At 66.9% G+C, this 18,158-nt stretch overlaps 2 protein-coding genes and 2 non-coding genes across 4 annotated transcripts; 2 read left to right on the top strand and 2 right to left on the bottom strand.

Annotated features, from left to right (window-relative positions):
- Positions 1–91: 91 nt before the first annotated feature.
- Positions 92–163, bottom strand: TRNAC-GCA (transfer RNA cysteine (anticodon GCA)). The gene has a single exon. It is a non-coding gene; the product is annotated as a tRNA-Cys (tRNA).
- A 3,044-nt stretch (positions 164–3,207) lies between these two features.
- LOC134053167 (dickkopf-related protein 3-like) lies at positions 3,208–5,360 on the top strand. The gene is made up of 4 exons (XM_062508035.1): positions 3,208–3,354; positions 4,666–4,843; positions 4,987–5,182; positions 5,306–5,360. The coding sequence occupies exons 1-4, from the start codon at positions 3,208–3,210 to the stop codon at positions 5,358–5,360; spliced, it is 576 nt and encodes a 191-aa protein (XP_062364019.1).
- On the top strand, positions 4,278–4,367 carry TRNAI-UAU (transfer RNA isoleucine (anticodon UAU)). Its single transcript is given in 2 exon segments — positions 4,278–4,315; positions 4,332–4,367. It is a non-coding gene; the product is annotated as a tRNA-Ile (tRNA).
- Positions 5,361–7,094: 1,734 nt separating the features above from the next.
- Positions 7,095–17,370, bottom strand: CACNB1 (calcium voltage-gated channel auxiliary subunit beta 1). The gene is made up of 15 exons (XM_062508298.1): positions 17,269–17,370; positions 15,966–16,052; positions 14,557–14,676; positions 13,987–14,109; positions 13,749–13,885; positions 13,558–13,634; positions 13,155–13,300; positions 11,197–11,277; positions 11,036–11,094; positions 10,561–10,670; positions 10,265–10,273; positions 9,745–9,896; positions 9,529–9,624; positions 8,827–9,012; positions 7,095–7,481 (listed from the first exon to the last, which is right to left on the bottom strand). The coding sequence occupies exons 1-15, from the start codon at positions 17,353–17,355 to the stop codon at positions 7,095–7,097; spliced, it is 1,857 nt and encodes a 618-aa protein (XP_062364282.1). The 5' UTR covers positions 17,356–17,370.
- Between the last annotated feature and the right edge of the window lie 788 nt (positions 17,371–18,158).

Here is an 18,158-nt window from a genome sequence, read left to right as displayed (position 1 = left end):
CGGCCTCCCTTCGCTGCCGGGGTGTTGGGGGGCAAATAGAAAGGGTGAGAAAAACAGAGTGGGGAGTCCCCCAAATGAGGGAAGGAAAAGAAGGGGGCACCCGGATTTGAACCGGGGACCTCTTGATCTGCAGTCAAATGCTCTACCACTGAGCTATACCCCCGCTGTGGAACGCTGCTCGCCGCTCGTGGTAGCACTGTCACCTGTGGGGGACACCGGGCCACGGACACCCCCTGGCCACGGACACCCCCTGGTCATGGTCACCCCCTGGTCATGGTCACCCCCTGGCCACTGTCACCCCCTGGTCATGGTCACCCCCTGGTCACGGACACCCCCTGGTCATGGTCACCCCCTGGCCACGGACACCCCCTGGTCATGGTCACCCCCTGGTCACGGACACCCCCTGGTCATGGTCACCCCCTGGCCACTGTCACCCCCTGTCCATGGTCACCCCCTGGCCACGGACACCCCCTGTCCATGGTCACCCCCTGGCCACGGACACCCCCTGGCCATGGTCACACCGGGCCAGTCATCCCCTGGTCACGGACGCCCCCACCCATACAAACACACACCCACGGACACCCCTCAATCACGGACACCCCTCACCCACTGCCCCCCCCCCAGCCATAGATGCACCCCTCCCAAGGACACCTGCCCCAAGGAAACCCCCACACCGCGAACACGGACACCCCTCAATCCCAGACACTCCCTCCACATATGGACACCCCACAATCACCGGCACCCCCACTCACGGAACCCCCTCCCGCCTACAGACACCCCCCCACACACGCGGTCCCATCCCAGGGACACCCCCACACCCACGGACACCCCCACCCTACCGACAGACACCCCCACCCCGCTGCCCCCACTGGGACAGGACAGAGGCTCCATCCCCCCGGACCCGCTCCCCTGACTCCTCCCGAGTGACCCTGGGGGGGTCACGGCACCCCCAGCCCCCCAAAACCCCGAGAGGGGCGCGGGGCAGCCCCCGAGAGTTCACCCGGCAGGTCCGGGCTGTGCGGTCCCCACAGGGTTTGGAGGGGAGGGACCCCCCAAAGTGCCAGAGCGAGGATTTTGGGGGGAGCAGAGCCGCGTGGCTCTGGGGGGGATTATCCGGAGATGTCGCCCTGGGCGAGCGCCCAGCGGGGGACGGATGGGGACAGCGGCCGGGATGTGTCCCGGAGCGGGGTCAATATTTGCTCCCAAAGCCGCCGGGCAAACACGGGACGAGCTGGGGGGTGGATCCTGGCGGCTCGTCCCGGGCACTGAGCAGTCCCGGAACACCGGGACAAAAATTTGAGGTCACCCCACTTGTCACTTTGTCACTCCTCAACTTCCCGTTCCACTGCTGGGGAAACTGAGGCACGGAGGCAGCGGGAATGGTCGCCAAGTGGGAAAACCTAGAGCGGGGGGATCCCCACATCCCTGCAGACCCCCAGTGCACCCCAGCTCCCGTCCCGCCCTCGCTGCCCTTGGGGACGAACCCCCGAGTGATGCCACAACCCCCACCCCCAATCCCACCGGGAACTGGGAATGATCCCGGCCGGGATGGACCCGGAGTGTATTGGAGAGGGCTGGGGGAGCGCGGGGGAGCCCCGGCTGAGCCCCCCGCGTGCTTGGGGACACGGAGGTGACAATGTCTGGGGGATCCGCTCGGGGGGGGGGGCATGGACCGAGATAAGGGCCGGGCGATAAGGGCCGGGCCGGGCTGGCACCCCATTAGCGGGGGCGTTAGGGAAGGTGCCAATCCCGTCACCCCGGGCTGGGGAGGGGGGCGGCGGATGGGGATGCACCGGAGGGGGGGGGACACAGGGGACACACAGACACGGGGCAGATGCCAGCTCTGTGCCCACCGCCTCCCGTTCTGGGGGTCCCGGCCTTTGAACCCCCCCGCCCTTTTCCCTCTGCCTCCTCCTCATCTCCGCTCTGGGAAAGGGGGAAAAAACGGAATTGTGAGGCTGGGGAGCACGGGGTACCCCAAATTGTACCAATCATCCCCCTCCGAGCTGTGCGGGGACCCGGGGGATCCCCAGGATATGGGGTGGGTCACCTGAAGTGCCAGTGGGGACACAAAGCATCCCAAACTGCACCCGCCCCCCTCCTGAGATATGGAGGGACACAGGACACCCCAAAATGTACCCAAAATCACCGTTCTGAGCTATGTGGGGATACAGGACACCCCGAACTGCATCCCTTACCCCCTTGAGCTATGGGGGGACACAAGACACCCCAGGCTGGACCCAAAATCATAATTCCGAGCTAAGAGGGGACACAGAACACCCCAAACTGCATTCCCCACCCCCCTGAGCTATGGGGGGACACAGGAAACCCCAAACTGCATTCCCCACCCCCCTGAGCTATGGGGGGACACAGGACACCCCAAACTTCATTCCCCACCCCCCGGATCTATGGGGGGACACAGGACACCCCAAACTTCATTCCCCACCCCCCGGATCTATGGGGGGACACAGGACACCCCAAACTGCATTCCCCACCCCCCGGATCTATGGGGGGACACAGGACACCCCAAACTGCATTCCCCACCCCCCTGAGCTATGGGGGGGACACAGGACACCCCAAACTGCATTCCCCACCCCCCTGAGCTATGGGGGGGACACAGGACACCCCAAACTGCATTCCCCACCCCCCTGAGCTATGGGGGGGACACAGGACACCCCAAACTGCATTCCCCACCCCCCTGAGCTATGGGAGGACACAGGACACCCCAAACTGCATTCCCCACCCCCCTGAGCTATGGGAGGACACAGGACACCCCAAACTGCATTCCCCACCCCCCGGATCTATGGGGGGACACAGGACACCCCAAACTGCATTCCCCACCCCCCTGAGCTATGGGGGGGACACAGGACACCCCAAACTGCATTCCCCACCCCCCTGAGCTATGGGGGGGACACAGGACACCCCAAACTGCATTCCCCACCCCCCGGATCTATGGGGGGACACAGGACACCCCAGGCTGGACCCACGGCTGGCGCCGGAGCCAGACTGCTCCGGGGGGAGCTGTTTGCCGTGGGGCTGATGCCCCCCCGCGAGGGGAAGGCTGGCAATTATGTAAATCCCTTAACCCCTGATTGCCTCCTCCCACCCCATTAGGTGGGCAAACATTTTTAGCAGCGGGAGCGGAGATAGCCCGCGGCTACATAAAGCCTGCGGGCCAGCCGAGCTGCCACCGCCTCCGCCAGCACCATGGTGACATCCCCGGCCATCCTCTGCCTCGTCGCCTGGCTACTGCCCCCCGCCGCCGGGCACCTCTGGGCATGGATGTTCTCCTTGCCCCAACACTCGCCCGATGCGGCCGCCCTGGGCAGGAGCCCCGGCACGGACCTGGAGGAGGTGAGAAGTGGGGGGACCCCCGGGTGAAGGGGTCCTGGGGGACAGCAGGGTGGGCACAGAGCTGGGTTGGCAGCCTGGGTGGGAGCAGGGTGGGCACAGGGGTGATAGGGGCAGAATTTACAGCCAGGGCTCAGAATTTGCAAAGGCAGGGTGAGCACAGGGATAGAAGGGGAGTTTAGACCCAGCTTTGTCACCTGGGGTTGCAGAGGGGCGATGTAACCCACGGTGACCCCAAAATGTTCTGTGGGGGAGACAGACACGGGGTGTCCATTCCCAACCAGGACTGGACACGGGGAGGCAATCCCCATCCGGGACTGGGCACGGGAGATCCATCCCAATCCGGGACTGGGCACGGGAATCCAATCCCAACCCGGGACTGGGCACGGGGGTCCAATCCCCATCCGGGACTGGGCACGGGAGATCCATCCCAATCCGGGACTGGGCACGGGGGTTTAATCCCAGTCTGGGACTGGGCACGGGGATCCAATCCCAATCCGGGACTGGGCACGGGGGTCTAATCCCAGTCTGGGACTGGGCACGGGGGTCCAATCCCCATCCGGGACTGGGCACGGGGATCCAATCCCAATCCGGGACTGGGCACGGGGGTCCAATCCCAGTCTGGGACTGGGCACGGGGGTCCAATCCCCATCCGGGACTGGGCACGGGGCTCCAATCCCAATCCGGGACTGGGCACGGGGGTCCAATCCCAGTCTGGGACTGGGCACGGGGGTCTAATCCCAGTCTGGGACTGGGCACGGGGGTCCAATCCCAGTCTGGGACTGGGCACGGGGGTCTAATCCCAGTCTGGGACTGGGCACGGGGGTCCAATCCCAGTCTGGGACTGGGCACGGGGTCCGGTGGCGGCCGGGGCGCGGTGGCGGCGGGGCCGGCAGGGGGCGCGGTGGCGCCGGGCGGCGCCGGGCGCTCCAGTGGCGCAATCGGTCAGCGCGCGGTACTTATAGAGCGGTACACGAGCGATGCCGAGGTTGTGAGTTCGAGCCTCACCTGGAGCAGGACTTTTGTAGGGGTTCACGCCCTCCCCCGGTATTGTCCCCCAACCCCACTGTCGGGTTTTCTTTTCCCGAGGGGGAAAAAAAAAAAAATCCTGGAACGGCCGCGGGTTGCGGATGGAGCTCCCCAGTCTGGCAGAGCACTGCTGACAGATTAAGTTACCCAAAATCCTTCCATCACCCCCACACCAAACGTGTGAACAAATGGGGTTTTGCGCCGTTTCTGGCCTGTCTCGGGGACAGCGATGGGGTGGGGGATGAGGTGTGACCCCCTGACGTGCCGTGTCCTCTCCTCCTGCAGGTGACCCCGTGCAGCCCGGCCACCCCCTGTGCCCAGGGGCACTTCTGTGACGAGCACTTCGGGCTGTGCCTGCCCACACGGCCCGCGGGGCACTACTGCCGCCACGACCCGCACTGCGCTCACGGCCTCGTCTGCATGTTCGGCAAGTGCCAGCAGCCCGTGTCCCCCGGGCAGGACGGTGAGCGGGGGTCCGGCGTGGGGGGGACACGCGGGACAAGATGTGCGAACGGGAGGATGCGATGCTGGAGAGGTGCTGGGGATCCCCACGCCGGGTTCAGAGTGCGGGTCCTCATCCCCTAAGGTCGCTTTTTGTGCCACCAGGAGCGCGGTGCGAGCGGGACGAGGAGTGCGGGGCCGGCGGCTGCTGCGCTCGCCAGCACGGGGAGCGCGTTTGCCAGCGGCGCCTGGCGCTGGCCCAGAGCTGCCACGTCCCCCCCGGGGGACTCGCCTTCAGCATCAACCAAGTGTGTCCGTGCCAGGCCGGGCTGGTCTGCCGGCCCTCCGTGCCCTCCAGAGAGTGAGTACGGGGTGCCGGGCTGGGTGGGGGGCGTGGGGGACACCTGGGTGCAGCCCAGGGTGCGGGGGATGGCAGCGGGACGGTGACCGAGGTGTCACCGATGTCGCCGTGTGCTGTCCGCAGGAAAGCGTTCGAGTACCGGCCGGAGAAGAGCGAGTGGCGGTGCCGGCAGCCCTGAGAGCCCGCGTTGTATTTATTGTCTGTAAATAGCGTGTCCGCAGCGCGTCCACACCCGGCCGAGCGCCGATAAACCCGACCCAGCGCCGCGCTGAGCCCGGCGGCTGCCGCTGCCCATCCTCGGGGGGCTGGAGCCCCCCGACCCTCGCGCCGGGTCCTCGCCCCTTTCCCGGAGCCGGGCAGGTCCCAGCTCCATCCCTGCCCGAGCAGGGGGCGGTGCGGGGTCGCAGCAGGGCTGAGCTGTGTCCGGTCACAGCCGCAGCCCCCCCCACTCCCCCCCCCGACCCCACCCCACCGCGTCCCCCCAGGCCCCAGCAGGCTCAGGCACGGGGCACAGAAAATGTTTAGGTTTCAGGTCTCACCGAAATGTTTATTACAAAGAATCAAGCGAGAGGGGCGAGTTCCCCACCCACACACACAAACCAACGAGAATAAATAAATAAAATACTTTTTTTTTTTGTCGGGTCTTTAAATTAAAAGTTTGTGGAGTGACATAAATACGGGACGTCCCTCTGCCCGCGGGGGGGGCCCCACTGCCCGGATTGTGGTCGCCACGGGGGCGAGCGCTGGGGCAGGGGGGGCTCAAAGCACTTGGCAGGCAGTGACACCGAGTCCCCCCCCAAAAAAGGGGGAAACTGAGGCACACACGGGTGGCGGCTTGGCAGCGGCAGAGCTGGGTGCCCCCAAGCCCCCCGACCCGGGCTGGTGGTCTGGGTAAGGCAGTGACCCTGGGGACCCCCAGCATTCCCCATAAGTGGGACAAGCCCCGTCCCGCGGTGAGGGCTGGACATGGGGTCACCCCTCAAGAGTTGGGGGGCACAAGGGACGCCCCGGGGCGGGCACAGGACAAGGCAGTGCCCCGGGGTACGGGAGGGACCAAGGTGGAGACGGACAGACGCTCACGGATGGACGGACAGACGGACACGGCTGGACGGGGCGAGCGTGGACAGGCACGGCGGGGGGGGGGGGTTGGAACAGGAAGGGAGGGGGGCTGGGGAAGGGGGGGCCGGGGCCTGGCGGTCCCAGGACAGCAGGACCCCCCCGGCAGGCCAGGGCTGGGCAGCTGTTAGCACAGGTTAGACCCCCAAAACTGGCTCAGATTCACCCCCCCCCCCCACCCCCCAATTCAGGCAGAGCCCCTCCAAGGCAAACACATGCAAACCGCCCACCCCACCCCCCCCTTCGGGCAGGCAGCACCTGGGGGGGGGGGGCACAGCTGGGGCAGCGGGAGCCCCCCCAAAGCCCTGTACACACCGCACACGCATGCACCCCCCTGGCAGGGCCGGGGGCTGTGGGGGCAGTGCCAGGCACTGCTGGGGTGGGGGGCAGCTGGCAGGGAGCCCCCCACCACCACGGCCAGCTCCGGGGGCCCCTGCAGCCGAGAGCACCATGGAGAAGCGGGGGGCACCCAGCGGGCATGGCTGGGGAGGGGCGCACGGCCCCTACCCCGTGCCCTGGGGATGGGGACACGCCGGGTCCCCTTTGGTCACTTGCTGTCCCTGCCGGGCAGGGAGGGCCCGAGGCACCGCGAGATGCGGGGGGAGTGGGGACGGTGGCAGGGGGAGACCCCCACCTCAGTGAAGAGTGGGGCAGGGGGACCCCTCAGGGCAAAGCGGGGGCTCCCCATGGCACCGCTGGCCGGGCTCGGGGGGGAGGGCACGAAGGCAACCAGCGGGGCTGTCCCGCGCCCCAAAACCAGCGCTGGGGGTGGGCCCCCTGCCCGCACCCCCTCATCCTAACGCATGTAAACGTCCCGGCCCCAGCCCTCCCCGGCGCTCTGGCCCAGGGGCTCCCGGCCCTTGGCTCGGCCCCGCAGCCCCCGGCTCTCCCTCCCCGGCTCGGCCCCGTCCCAGGAGCCGGGGGGCGGGTGGGGTCCGGTCCCGGGGCTGCCCGGTGGTTCCTCCTCGACGGGATCCATCTCGATGTCCATACAGCAGGAATCCCCGGGCTCCGTGCCGGCCGTGTCCCGGCTGCCCGGCGCCTCCGAGTCGAAGGTGTCCTGGCGGGACAGGCTGCGGGGTCCCGGGCGGGTGGGTGGCAGGGGGGGTCTGCCCTGCCCACGGCCCCCCGAGTCCCCCGGACCCTGCCGGAGGTGGCCGTGCTCCCCCTCCGGGTACGGAGCCTGGGTGGGAGAAGCAACCACACCATGCGGGGATGGACAGGGTGGGGGTCACCGGGGGGTTAGTGGGGGGTTAGTGGGGGTCAGCTGGGGCTAGTGGGGGACACACGGTCCTGGCCAGCCTGGTGTGCCCGTGGTGCTCGCTGGTGACAGCAGCAGGGCTCAGCCGGGGGGTGGGGGGGGGGGGGGGGGCGGCGCCAGGAATGGGGAGGGGGAGCAGCACAGGGGAGGGGGATTCAGGGTGGAAGATTTAGCGACAGACAACACAGGACACGTGTCCCCTCCTCTGTCCCCAGCCCCCAAGGTGGCTGCAGGATCCCTGGCTCAGCACCGTGGTGGCCATGGTGGGATGCAGCTGCGCCCCCCCGGCCAGTACACCCCTAAACCTTCATCCCCACCGTGGCTCCCCCAGAGAGGAGTGGGAATGGGGTTCTGGCACCCCGGCAGCCCCCAGGAAGGCACAGGGTGGGGCTTGAAAGAGGCAAATCCTGGGGGTTCCCAATCCCCAGAGCAGCTCCAGGCCTTAGAGGAGGCACAGATTCCCAGGAGACCCCAAATGTGGGGCTGCCACCAGTCCCAGGCAGGGGAGATTCCCAGGGCTGATCTCAGTGAGGGCCCCAATCCAGGAATGGGAGCAGGTCCCTGGGGTGACCCCGATCCCAGGAACAGTCCCACACCAGGGGCCTGCAAGGGTGGGGGGGGCACAGGTTCCCAAAAGAAGGATCCCAGGGATGGTCCCGCTCCTGGGGGGCTGTGGTTCACCACGGTGACCTCAATCCCATGGGCTGCCCCAATCCCAGGGTCCCCAGGGCAGGTGATGCCACACCTCAGGACCACGGTCCCCCAAGGTGACCCTGACCCCAGGGATGGCCCCAGTCCCAGGGTGAAGAGCAGGTTCCCATGGAAGGTGATCCTAGGGACAGTCCTACACCTGGGGGGGGAGGGGGGGGGGGGGGGGGCACAGACCCCTGGGGCGACCCTGATCCCAGGACACGTGACCTCAGGGACAATCCCACACCTGGGGGGACACAGACCTCTGGGATGACCCTGATCCCAGGACAGGTAACCCCAGGGACAATCCCACACCTGTGGGGGCACAGATCCCTGAGGTGACCTCAATCCCAGGACAGGTGACTCCAGGGACAATCCCACACCTGGGGAGCTGTGACATCCAGGACTGCCCCCAATCCCAGGGCTGTCCCGAGGGCTGGGGGTGTTGTCCCCTGTGTCCCCCTGTGTCCCAGCTGCCGCCTCACAGCGCGTGCTCCTCGAGGGGTCCGGGGGGGCTGGGGGCGGCCTCGCGGCCCCAGAGGTTGAGGTTCCTGCGCAGGGAGGTGAGCACCTGTACCTGGAGGTTGGAGACGGGCGCGGGGCTGGCGGCCAGCGCGGCCGTGGCCATGGTGCGGTTCAGCAGCGGGTTCGGGGGGTTGCTGCTGGGCGGGTGCGTGGCTTTCCAGTAAGCCTCCAGGTACTCGGCCAGGTGCTCGCAGGCCTCCTCCAGCTGGTTCTCGTCCAGCACGATGTCGAACATCTCCTGGGAAAGGGAAGGGATGGGCAAGAGGTGTGGCAGGGAGGGGACAATGGGACATAGGGAGGGGACAATGGGACAGGGAGGAGCACCTGGACATGGGGCAGAGCCTACAGGACAGGGAAGGGACAATGGGACAGGTTGGGGTCAGCGGTACGGGGTGGAGCCTACGGGACAGAGTGGGGACAATGGGACAGGGTGGGGACAATAGGACTCCAGTGGAGAAGGGCGTGGCTGCCGGACCAAGGGTGGAGCCCATGGGACAGGGAGGGGATGCTGGTCCTCAGCCAATGGGGCAAATCAGGGACCGTGGGACAGGTCAGGGATCTTCGGGACAGGTCAGGGACAGTGGGACAGGGTAGGGACAATGGGATGGGGTAGCATCTATGGGAGAGGGCAGGGACCGTGGGACAAGGCAGGATCTATGGGAAAGGGAGGGCAGATATTGGGCAGGGGGGCAGGCAGGGCAGGTCAGGGTGGGCTCAGGGTGGGTGGCACCACGGTGGCCAGGGGCACACTCACAGGCGGGCACTGTGCCAGCTTGTCCGAGGCCACCATCTGCACGTTGAGGTGCTTGGCCTGTGACTTCCCCCTGGACTTCACCAGCCGCTGCAGCACCTGGGCAGGAGGGGACAGCAGCGGGGTGGCCCTGGGGACATGGCCAGACCCTGCCTGGCCCCCCCAGAGTGGCAGAGAGGGGCTGGCACTGCCCGTGCCCACCCCAGAGCCCGCACCCACCTTGGGGGAGGTGATTTTGATGTAGACGATGATGGGGGCCAGGGAGGTCTTGGCCAGCTGGGCCGGGTGGTTGATGGTGTCAGCATCCAGGGCCACCAACTGCAGCGTCCGGGCCAGCTCGAAGATCCGCTCAGTCTCACTCTGGACCTCGGCTGGGGGGGGACACGGGGACAGGGTGAGGGTCAGGGGACAGCAAGAGCTGAGCTGGGAGATGTGATGAGGGGCACCAGATGGGAACAGCAGCAGGACAGGGCTTGTCCTGAGGTTTGGCCACCTCGGTGTCACCACAGGGACACTGCAAGAGGGAGGTGGCACCGGCAAAGCTCCTCCCCCCCCCACCCCAAAGCACACACACACACACGGAGGATTGGGGGGGGTCAGACACAGCGGTGCCACCAGGGTGTCCCCAACCCTCAGACTCTGTCGTGGCACCTGGGCAGGGCCAGGTGGGGAGGACAGGATGGGGCTCCAAGGGGCTGCCAGGGAGCGGGGGGGGGGGGGGCGGTTCCCTGTTACGTACCCAAGACATCTGTATCAGGAGCAGGGGAGGAAGGAGACAGCGCAGAGGGGAGGAGAACCCCAAAAGAAAAGAAAAGAAAAAAAGAAAAGGAAAAAAAACCAAAAAACAGAGAAGATAAAAGAGGAGGAGGAGGAGAAGGAGGAGAGGCTGTGACTGAGTCACAGGGTCCCCTGTTTGTCACCCCCACCCCCCAGGAGCGGGATGAGCACCTCGGGCCGGGCTGGGTGATGGCACATCTGATACAGATGGAGGTTTGGGGGGTCCCGCGGGGTTTGGGGGGGTCAGGGGGGCCGTACCCAGGCTGGAGCGGGTGCTGGAGCGCTCGATGATCGTGTGCTTGCTGGGGTTGTTGAGCACGGAGCGCTTGGCCAGCGAGATGTCAGCTGTGACCCGCGTGATGGAGATCCTGGGGACACAGCGGGGGGACACCCCAACGTCCACACCCAACCCCCAGACCCCACTGTCACCCCCTTCCTGACACCCCACACCTGGGGCTGCTGGAGATGGACTTGCCCTGGTAAAGGTTTTCCTGTGGCTTTAGGGATACCCCCACTGGATGAGGAGTCCCTCATGGGGATAGGGGTCCCCCATAGGGTTAGGGGTTCCTCGATGGGGTTAGGGGTCCCCATATGGGGTTAGGGGTCCCTCTGTGGGTTTAGGGGTCTCCCATGAGTTTAGAGGTCCCTCTATGGGGTTAGGGGTCCCCACACGGGCTCAGAGGTCCCCTCCCAGGTTTAGGGGTCCCTGGCCTTGCAGCCCTCTCCCCCTCACCTGCCATCAAAGCGATGCTTCAGGAAATCAAACAGCGCTTTCTGCATCATGTCCGTGACCTGGGGAGAAGGACAGCAGGGACAGAGGGACAGAGGGACACCGTGGGGCTGGGGTCCTCCCTCCTGAGCCCCCCAAGCTCCCACCCACCCCCCATTACTCACCTCGTACCCCTTCAGCGACGGCCCCACGAGGATGATGGGGCGCATGGAGGGCACCACGTCGTACGGGGGCACGTGCTCGGTCTGGGGACAGAGCCGGGTGTCACCGGGGCCAGGAGGGGACACGGGGCACGCTCGGCTGTGCCCCCATGGGGGCGGCTCCGGGGGATTTTTTGGGGGGGCTGCAAGCAGGGGGTGGGTGTCCATCCCCCCCTCCCGTGGGTCCTCCCGGGGTCCTGGCACTACTCACCGACTTCTGCTTCTGCTTCGCTACGTCCCGGGAGGCCACGGGGGCCGGGGGGCGAGAGGAGACAAACAAGGCATGCGTGTTACCCGTGGGTATTGGGGACACGGGGGGCACGGGGACACGGGGTGAACCAGGGACACGTGTGTGACCTCCCAGGGTGAGCCAGGACACGGGTGTGAGCCAGGGACATGGGTGGGACCCCCCTGGGGGTGACCCAGGGACACGGGTGTGGCCCAGAGGTGACCCAGGGACAAGTGAATGACCCTCCAGAGCACCCCAAAGACACATGGGTGACCTGGAATGTTACCCAGGGACACATGGGTGACCCAGAGGTGACCCGAGAGACACGTGTGTGACCCAGGGACATGTGGGTGACCCAGAGGTGACCCGAGAGACACGTGTGTGACCCCCAAGGATGACCCAGGGACACGTGTGTGACCCAGAGGTGACCCAGGGACACGTGTGTGACCCGGGGGCAGCCCTGGGGACAGTCACACACCAATCACCCCCTCTGGGGTAGATTTGGGTGCCGGGGGGCTCTGCAGGACTTGGGGGGCAGCTAGGACCCCCCAGGCCTGCTTGTCCCAAAAGACCCTGCAGACACCCCCCCTATCCCGTGAGGTGGTTGCGCCCAAACCCCCCCCCCCCCAGCGGGGGAGGAATGATCCATTCTCAGTCGCGGGGGGGATGAGACACCGGCCGTGCTGGAACACACCATGCGCACACTGCGGGGGGAGGCAACCGGGAGTGGGGGGCACGGGCTGGTCCATCCCATGGACAGGGGGGGATCACAGCCACGGGCTGGTCCATCCCATGGACTGGGGGGGGATCACAGCCACGGGCTGGTCCAACCCATGGACAGGAGAGGGGGGAATCACAACAGCCACGGGCTGGTCCAACCCATGGACAGGAGAGGGGGGAATCACAACAGCCACGGGCTGGTCCAACCCATGGACAGGAGAGGGGGGAATCACAACAGCCATGGGCTGGTCCAACCCATGGACGGGGGGGGAATCACAGCCATGGGCTGGTCCATCCCATGGACTGGGGGGGATCACAGCCACGGGCTGGTCCAACCCATGGACAGGAGAGGGGGGAATCACAACAGCCACGGGCTGGTCCAACCCATGGACAGGAGAGGGGGGAATCACAACAGCCACGGGCTGGTCCAACCCATGGACAGGAGAGGGGGGAATCACAACAGCCACGGGCTGGTCCAACCCATGGACTGGGGGGGGATCACAACCACGGGCTGGTCCATGGATGGATTGGATGGATGCAACCCACGGATCACAGGGGATCACAGCCACGGACTGATCTATCCCATTGACAACGGGGGGGGGGGGGGGGGGGTCAGCCATGGACTGATCCATCCCACGGTCCACGGGGGGGATGGGGGGGAGGTCAGACACGGACCAATCCATCCCATTGACAATGGGGGGGGGGGGGGGCCAGACACGGACTGACCCATCCCATTGACAATGGGGGGGGGATGCAGCCACGGACTGACCCATCCCATTGACAGCAGGAGGAGCCAGCCCTGCACTGTCTCCATGTGCAGGGCTCATCCCGTGCTGCAGCGCTGGGGCAATGCGTGGCCACCAGCCCCCCCGTGGGGTGGCCCCCAGCCCCCGTGGGTGCCCCCAGCCCCCCGGCAGTGTTAGGGCAGGCAGCGGGTGCAGCAGGCGAGGCGGGGGCCGGCGGGGGCCGTTACCTTCCTAAAGAAAGGGATGCGCTTGTTGTGGGCAGGGGGGGTGGTGACACTGCTCACGCTACTTTTAGGGGAGCGCTGGATCTCCATGGCCTCCTCCTCCTCTAACTCATCGGGATCAAAGGCAAAGCTAGGCATGTCCAGGCCACCTGGGGACGGCCGGAGCCACGAGACGGCAGGGAGAGAAGAAGAGCGATAATGGCGATGGAAGAAGGGGGGAAAATGGAGATGGGGAAGGCTGGGAAGGGCACGGGGGTGGTGGAGCTGGAAGAGGAGAAGCAGAGGAGAGGGGGCCCGGGGGAAATGGGGTCACCCTGCCTGCACCCGGGGTGGAGGGGATGAAGGAGTCACCCATGGGGAGGTGGGGGAAGGACCCCCAGGCTGGACCTGCCGAGGACACTCTTACCGCTGGCCGGGGGGGTGGGCCGGCGTGTCCCTGTCACCACATCACCCAGGCTGGAGCTGGAGTTGTCACCCGATTTGCTGCGTGGGAGAAGCACAGAGAGAGCGATGAGGGAGGGATGGGGGGGGGGGGGGGGGGGGGGTCTGGGGGGAGAGAGATGGGGGGGGGGTGGGTAGGGTTGGGGTGAGCCCTACCTCGAGCTCAGGCGGTTCTGCCTCATCTTCTGCTCCTGCAGCAGCCTCATGTTCTCCAGCTTGACGGGGCTGGGGATGAATCCCACCTCGCAGCCCTCCTTCACCAGCCGCCCGATCCACCAGTCGTTGTTGTACTTCTGCTCCGGGGAGGGGGTGGAAAACACCTTAAAACCCACCCCACACCCACCCACAGCGCTGCCCTCCGCCCCTCCCCAGGCCCCCCCAAGCCCTCTCCCACCTCCTTGATGTGCAGGAAGTCCTTGGGCTCGAAGCAGATGGCCATGCCCTGCACGGGCACGTCGTCGGTGGCCGAGGGGTTGTAGCCCACGTTGGTGCGCACGGCGAACGCCACCGGCTTCGTCTGCACACGGGAGAGGGGTCAGCAGCTCCCCCCCGCCCCAAAACGGTGAGATCCCACCCTCTGCCACCCCAAAACAGGGAGATTCCACCCCCTGGAACCCCAAAACGGGGAGATCCCACCCCCTCACCCCACCCCGGCCAGGCAGGTGCCAGTGTCAATGTCACCAGCCAGGCTCGGCTCCTCACCAGAGTGGCCACAAGCCCAGCCAGGGGTTAATGAGAGGCTCATTAGCTAATTGCCTCGGGCCCCCACAGTGTGATGGACACTCAGCCAGGGTGGGAACCAGGCTTCCAGCTCCATCCAGTAAACCCCGTGGCCTTCCCAGTGCCACCGCAGTGATTCCAGTGGCACGGGACACGACAGGGATGGGGAGCAGGAGGGGGTACCGGGGGTGCCCTGTGCCGGGGCAGGGGGTGCCGGGGGGGGGCTCCATCCCAGCTGTCCCACCTTGGCTTTCTCCAGCTGAGCCATGGCCTGGCGCTCGGCCTCCTTGCGCAGCGCCTCCCGATCCTCCTCCAGCGACACATCCGAGTCCGAGGGGCGGCTGGTGTAGGACTCGGCCGAGCCCTGGGGCAGTGGGGAGGGGGCTCAGCTCACCCCGGGACAGCGAGCCCCTCCACAATTCCAGCCCTCCGACCCCCCCCAGCACGCTCTCACTGGTGCCAGTGCCCATCACCGTGGCCACCGGGAGCCACCCGGTGCTGGCCGGAGCCACCAGCGAGGTCACGGCAGGAGAGGGACACGGCAGCTGTTGTCACCGCTCCGGCCGGGAACGTGACACCAGCCTGCTCCCATCCCGCTCCCCAGGGCCTCTCCAAGAGCCGGGAAAGGCAGTGGGGACCCCCCCGTGTCCCCCACCCCAGGGCGGCCCAAGGGGACAGCGCTGTCCCCACGACGGGAGCGCAGGGCAATGGGGACAGGGAGCTGTGGGGTGACTCGGGGTCACCCCGGGATAAAGGTGGAGCTGGGGGATGGGATCGGGGACCCCCTGCTCAGCCCCAAGCGACAACGGGACACCCCAGCCCTGGCATGGTGGGTGACATGTGGGATGTTCCCCCCCCCCCCCCAGCTCCCTACAGCCCCCCCCAGCCCCATCAGAGCCCCTGGGGGCTGCGGGACCCCCATCCTTGGTTTGTCCCAAGCTTGTCCAGCACCGAAGATTTGGGGTCACTCAGCCCCTTTGCACAGCCCCCACCCCCAACCATGGGGCTGCAGACCCCGGGGGGAGACCCCTCCCCAAAACCCACGGGGCACAGCCCAGCTGCCCCCTCCTCCTGCCCCACGGACAGGACTTTAGGGGGGTCACCAGATCCCGGGCACAACCCCCTCACCCCACAGACCACCCTCCCCAGCTCCTAAGATCAACTCCACAGAGCCGAGGGGACCCCACGCTGGGGGCAGAGCATGCAGGGGAGGGGGCTGGGGGTCCTGGGGACTGTGGGGTGGGGAGGGGGTCGCTCACCGGGGCAGCGGGGTGGTCTTTGCCGGGGATCTCCATGGTGGCAGGGCCGGGGGCGAGCGGGGCGGGCGCAGGGCTGGGCACGGGGGGGGCTCAGGTTTCAGCCCCGGGTATATTTAGCCCAAGGGGTGGGGGCCAGGGGGCCCTGCCAAGCCGCAGGGTTTGGTGCCAGCTGGGGGATGCCAGGGCTGTGTCCCTTCTCTGGCACCCCAAGAGGAGCAGGGAACCCCTTGGGGGGGGCTGCAGTTTTGCGGTGGGGACCCCTCCAGCACCCACAGCACAGCAGAGAGGGACCGAGGGCACAGCCAGGCCAGACCTGGCTTGGTGTGACCCCACCTCAGTCCCCGGGGCACAAAGGAGCGCCGGGATCCCCCAAAAGTGCCGGGGCTCCCCTCACCTGCCGGACGAAGCTGTTGGAGGTGGTGTCGGAGGAGGTGCTGCCGTCCGAGCGCTTGAAGCGGCTCTTGCGCCTGCTGTACTTGCCCTGGGGACAGGGGAGGGGGAGACAGGGGAGCGCTGGACCCCCAAAACTCCCCACAAAGCTCGGGGAGCAGCTCTGCACCCCTAGCCCCCCCTACCGGGTGTGTTCCAACCCCCTCCACCCCCACCCTGCAGCCAAATCCCGCTCCTGGAGGGCTCGGGAAGGGGATGGGATGGGATGGGATGGGATGGGATGGGATGGGATGGGATGGGATGGGATGGGATTTGGGCTACCTCTCCCCAGTATTGGAGGGCTGAAGCCCCAACCCCAGTGAGAGTGACACAGTGGGGCTGAGCGGGTTTGGGGGAGCAGCTCCCAAACTCCTGCTCCCCCCAGTTAAACCAGAGCCCAAATAACCTCCTTGGGGGTGACACCCATGGGGGGCTCCCCACGCCCCCTTCCACCACCCTCCTAATGGGATGGGCTGGAGGAGGTGGGGGTGTCCCAGTGCTCCCCCTCCCTGTGGCAGGTCCCTCCCCTTGGGGGAGGTAAAAGGGGGGAAAACGCTGGGGGGAGCAGGGCTGTCACCTCCCCAGTGTCCCTGAGGGACAGCTGGGCCCAGCTGCCACCCAGCCCGGGAATGGGGGGTCCCCACACTGGGTATTTTTAGGTCCAGGACCCCCCCACATGCCACCCACAGAGCTGGGGCTCAGCGACGAGGCTCCCTCTACCCCCATCCCCTGGGAACCCCCACCCCAAAATCTGTGTTGTCCCTCCCGGCTGGAGCACCCCAAGAGCACGGAGAGGGAGAGGGGTCTGTCCCCAGTGCCCCCCACCCCTCTGGGACCATGGGACTGCCCCTCCTCCTCCCCAAACCAGAGGGGACAAACAGAGGTGAGGGGGTGGGGGGGGGAGCACCCCAAGAGTTTTCCCAAATCCTCAAACTTTCCCGGTGGGCACAACCCCCCCCACCCCCCCATAAACCCACCTGCCCACTTTGGTGGGTGAAGCCCAGGGGATTGGGAAGGGGGGGGGAGGCGGGGCTGGATTTGGGGTCCCTCCGAAGCTTATAGGGGAGGACACCTCTTTCCTTTTTGGATGCTGGGAGGGCGGGATCACCCCGTTATCAGTGTCGGGATTTGGGGGGGAAGGGGTGAACCCCATCTGTTGCCCCCAGCCCCACGGGGGAATTCCATGGGATGAACCCCCCCCCCGCCGTTCCCACCGGGGGGATGCTGCCACCCCCCTGCCGGTCCCCCCAAATCTGCGGGGGTGTCACCTGGAGCGCGGCGTTGTCCAAGACGTCCATCTGGATGTCCTGCGTGGAGCTGTAGGGGGTCCGGGCCATGCCGCCTTCCCGCACCATGGAAGCGCCGGGCTCGGCGGGATTTTGGGATGGATGGGTGGGTGGATGGGGGGGAACCACACAGAGGAAGATGATGACGATGACGATGAAGCTCAGGCCTGGCCCCCGCGGTGACGGAGCGGCAGGAGGAGGAGGAGGAGGAGGAGGAGGAGGAGGAGGAGGAGGAAGGAGGAGTGTGGGGATGGCGCAGGGGGGCGAGGGATGGGCGGCTGTTCCCGCACCGCCTTCCCTTGGGGGGGGTGGGGGGGATGGGGGATGCGGGAATGCGGGGCCCCCGCTCGATCCCAGGTACGGCACCCCCGCAGAGGCTCCCTCCCAAAAACCGGGGTGCTCAGAGTCACCCCCCTCCCCAAATTGAGGGGCGCTGCTGCTTGCCCACCCAATCTTTATACTTGCGGGCTGGGGGGACCCCAAAAAGAGCCTGGGGGTCACGGGGACCCCAGGCAGGAGCAGCCCCCATCCCCAAATGTCAGCGCCTGGAGCGGGAACTGCCAGTTTGGCAATCCAGCGCTCCCTTGAGATAAGGCTGTCCCAAAAACGCAGCTTTTCACCCCAAAGCCTCCCCTGAGCCCCCCAGGACGAGCACCCCCTGTGCCACAGGGAGGGACCCCCACACCCCGCTGGCCTCTCCTGGCAGGACAGTGTCCCCTGTGCCCCATCCCAGGCACCCTGGGGACAATCCTCCTTCCCCAGGGACCCCGGGATGGAGGAGCCGATCCCCCCCCATCCCCAGCTGAGCCCCCCCCGCCCCCCCCCCCCACCGCTGTCACCCCGCGGGTGCCTCTCCCACCGGCTGTTGGAAA

The sequence above is a fragment of the Cinclus cinclus genome, chromosome 24, assembly GCF_963662255.1.
Source record: "Cinclus cinclus chromosome 24, bCinCin1.1, whole genome shotgun sequence".
In the NCBI taxonomy this organism is placed as follows: Eukaryota; Metazoa; Chordata; class Aves; order Passeriformes; family Cinclidae; genus Cinclus; species Cinclus cinclus.
The sequence above is the reverse complement of the archived record's forward strand: the minus strand, read 5'-3'. Positions and strand labels throughout refer to the sequence as shown.

Coding starts and splice junctions, on each gene's coding strand:
- LOC134053167 (XM_062508035.1), top strand. CDS start 3,208: ATGGTGACATCCCCGGCCATCCTCTGCCTCGTCGCCTGGCTACTGCCC. Junction 3,355..4,665: donor CCGGCACGGACCTGGAGGAG/GTGAGAAGTGGG, acceptor CTCCTCCTGCAG/GTGACCCCGTGCAGCCCGGC. Junction 5,183..5,305: donor CCCTCCGTGCCCTCCAGAGA/GTGAGTACGGGG, acceptor TGCTGTCCGCAG/GAAAGCGTTCGAGTACCGGC.
- CACNB1 (XM_062508298.1), bottom strand. CDS start 17,355: ATGGTGCGGGAAGGCGGCATGGCCCGGACCCCCTACAGCTCCACGCAG. Junction 11,278..13,154: donor GCATCCCTTTCTTTAGGAAG/GTAACGGCCCCC, acceptor CTCTGTCCCCAG/ACCGAGCACGTGCCCCCGTA. Junction 9,625..9,744: donor TCAAAATCACCTCCCCCAAG/GTGGGTGCGGGC, acceptor CCTCCTGCCCAG/GTGCTGCAGCGGCTGGTGAA.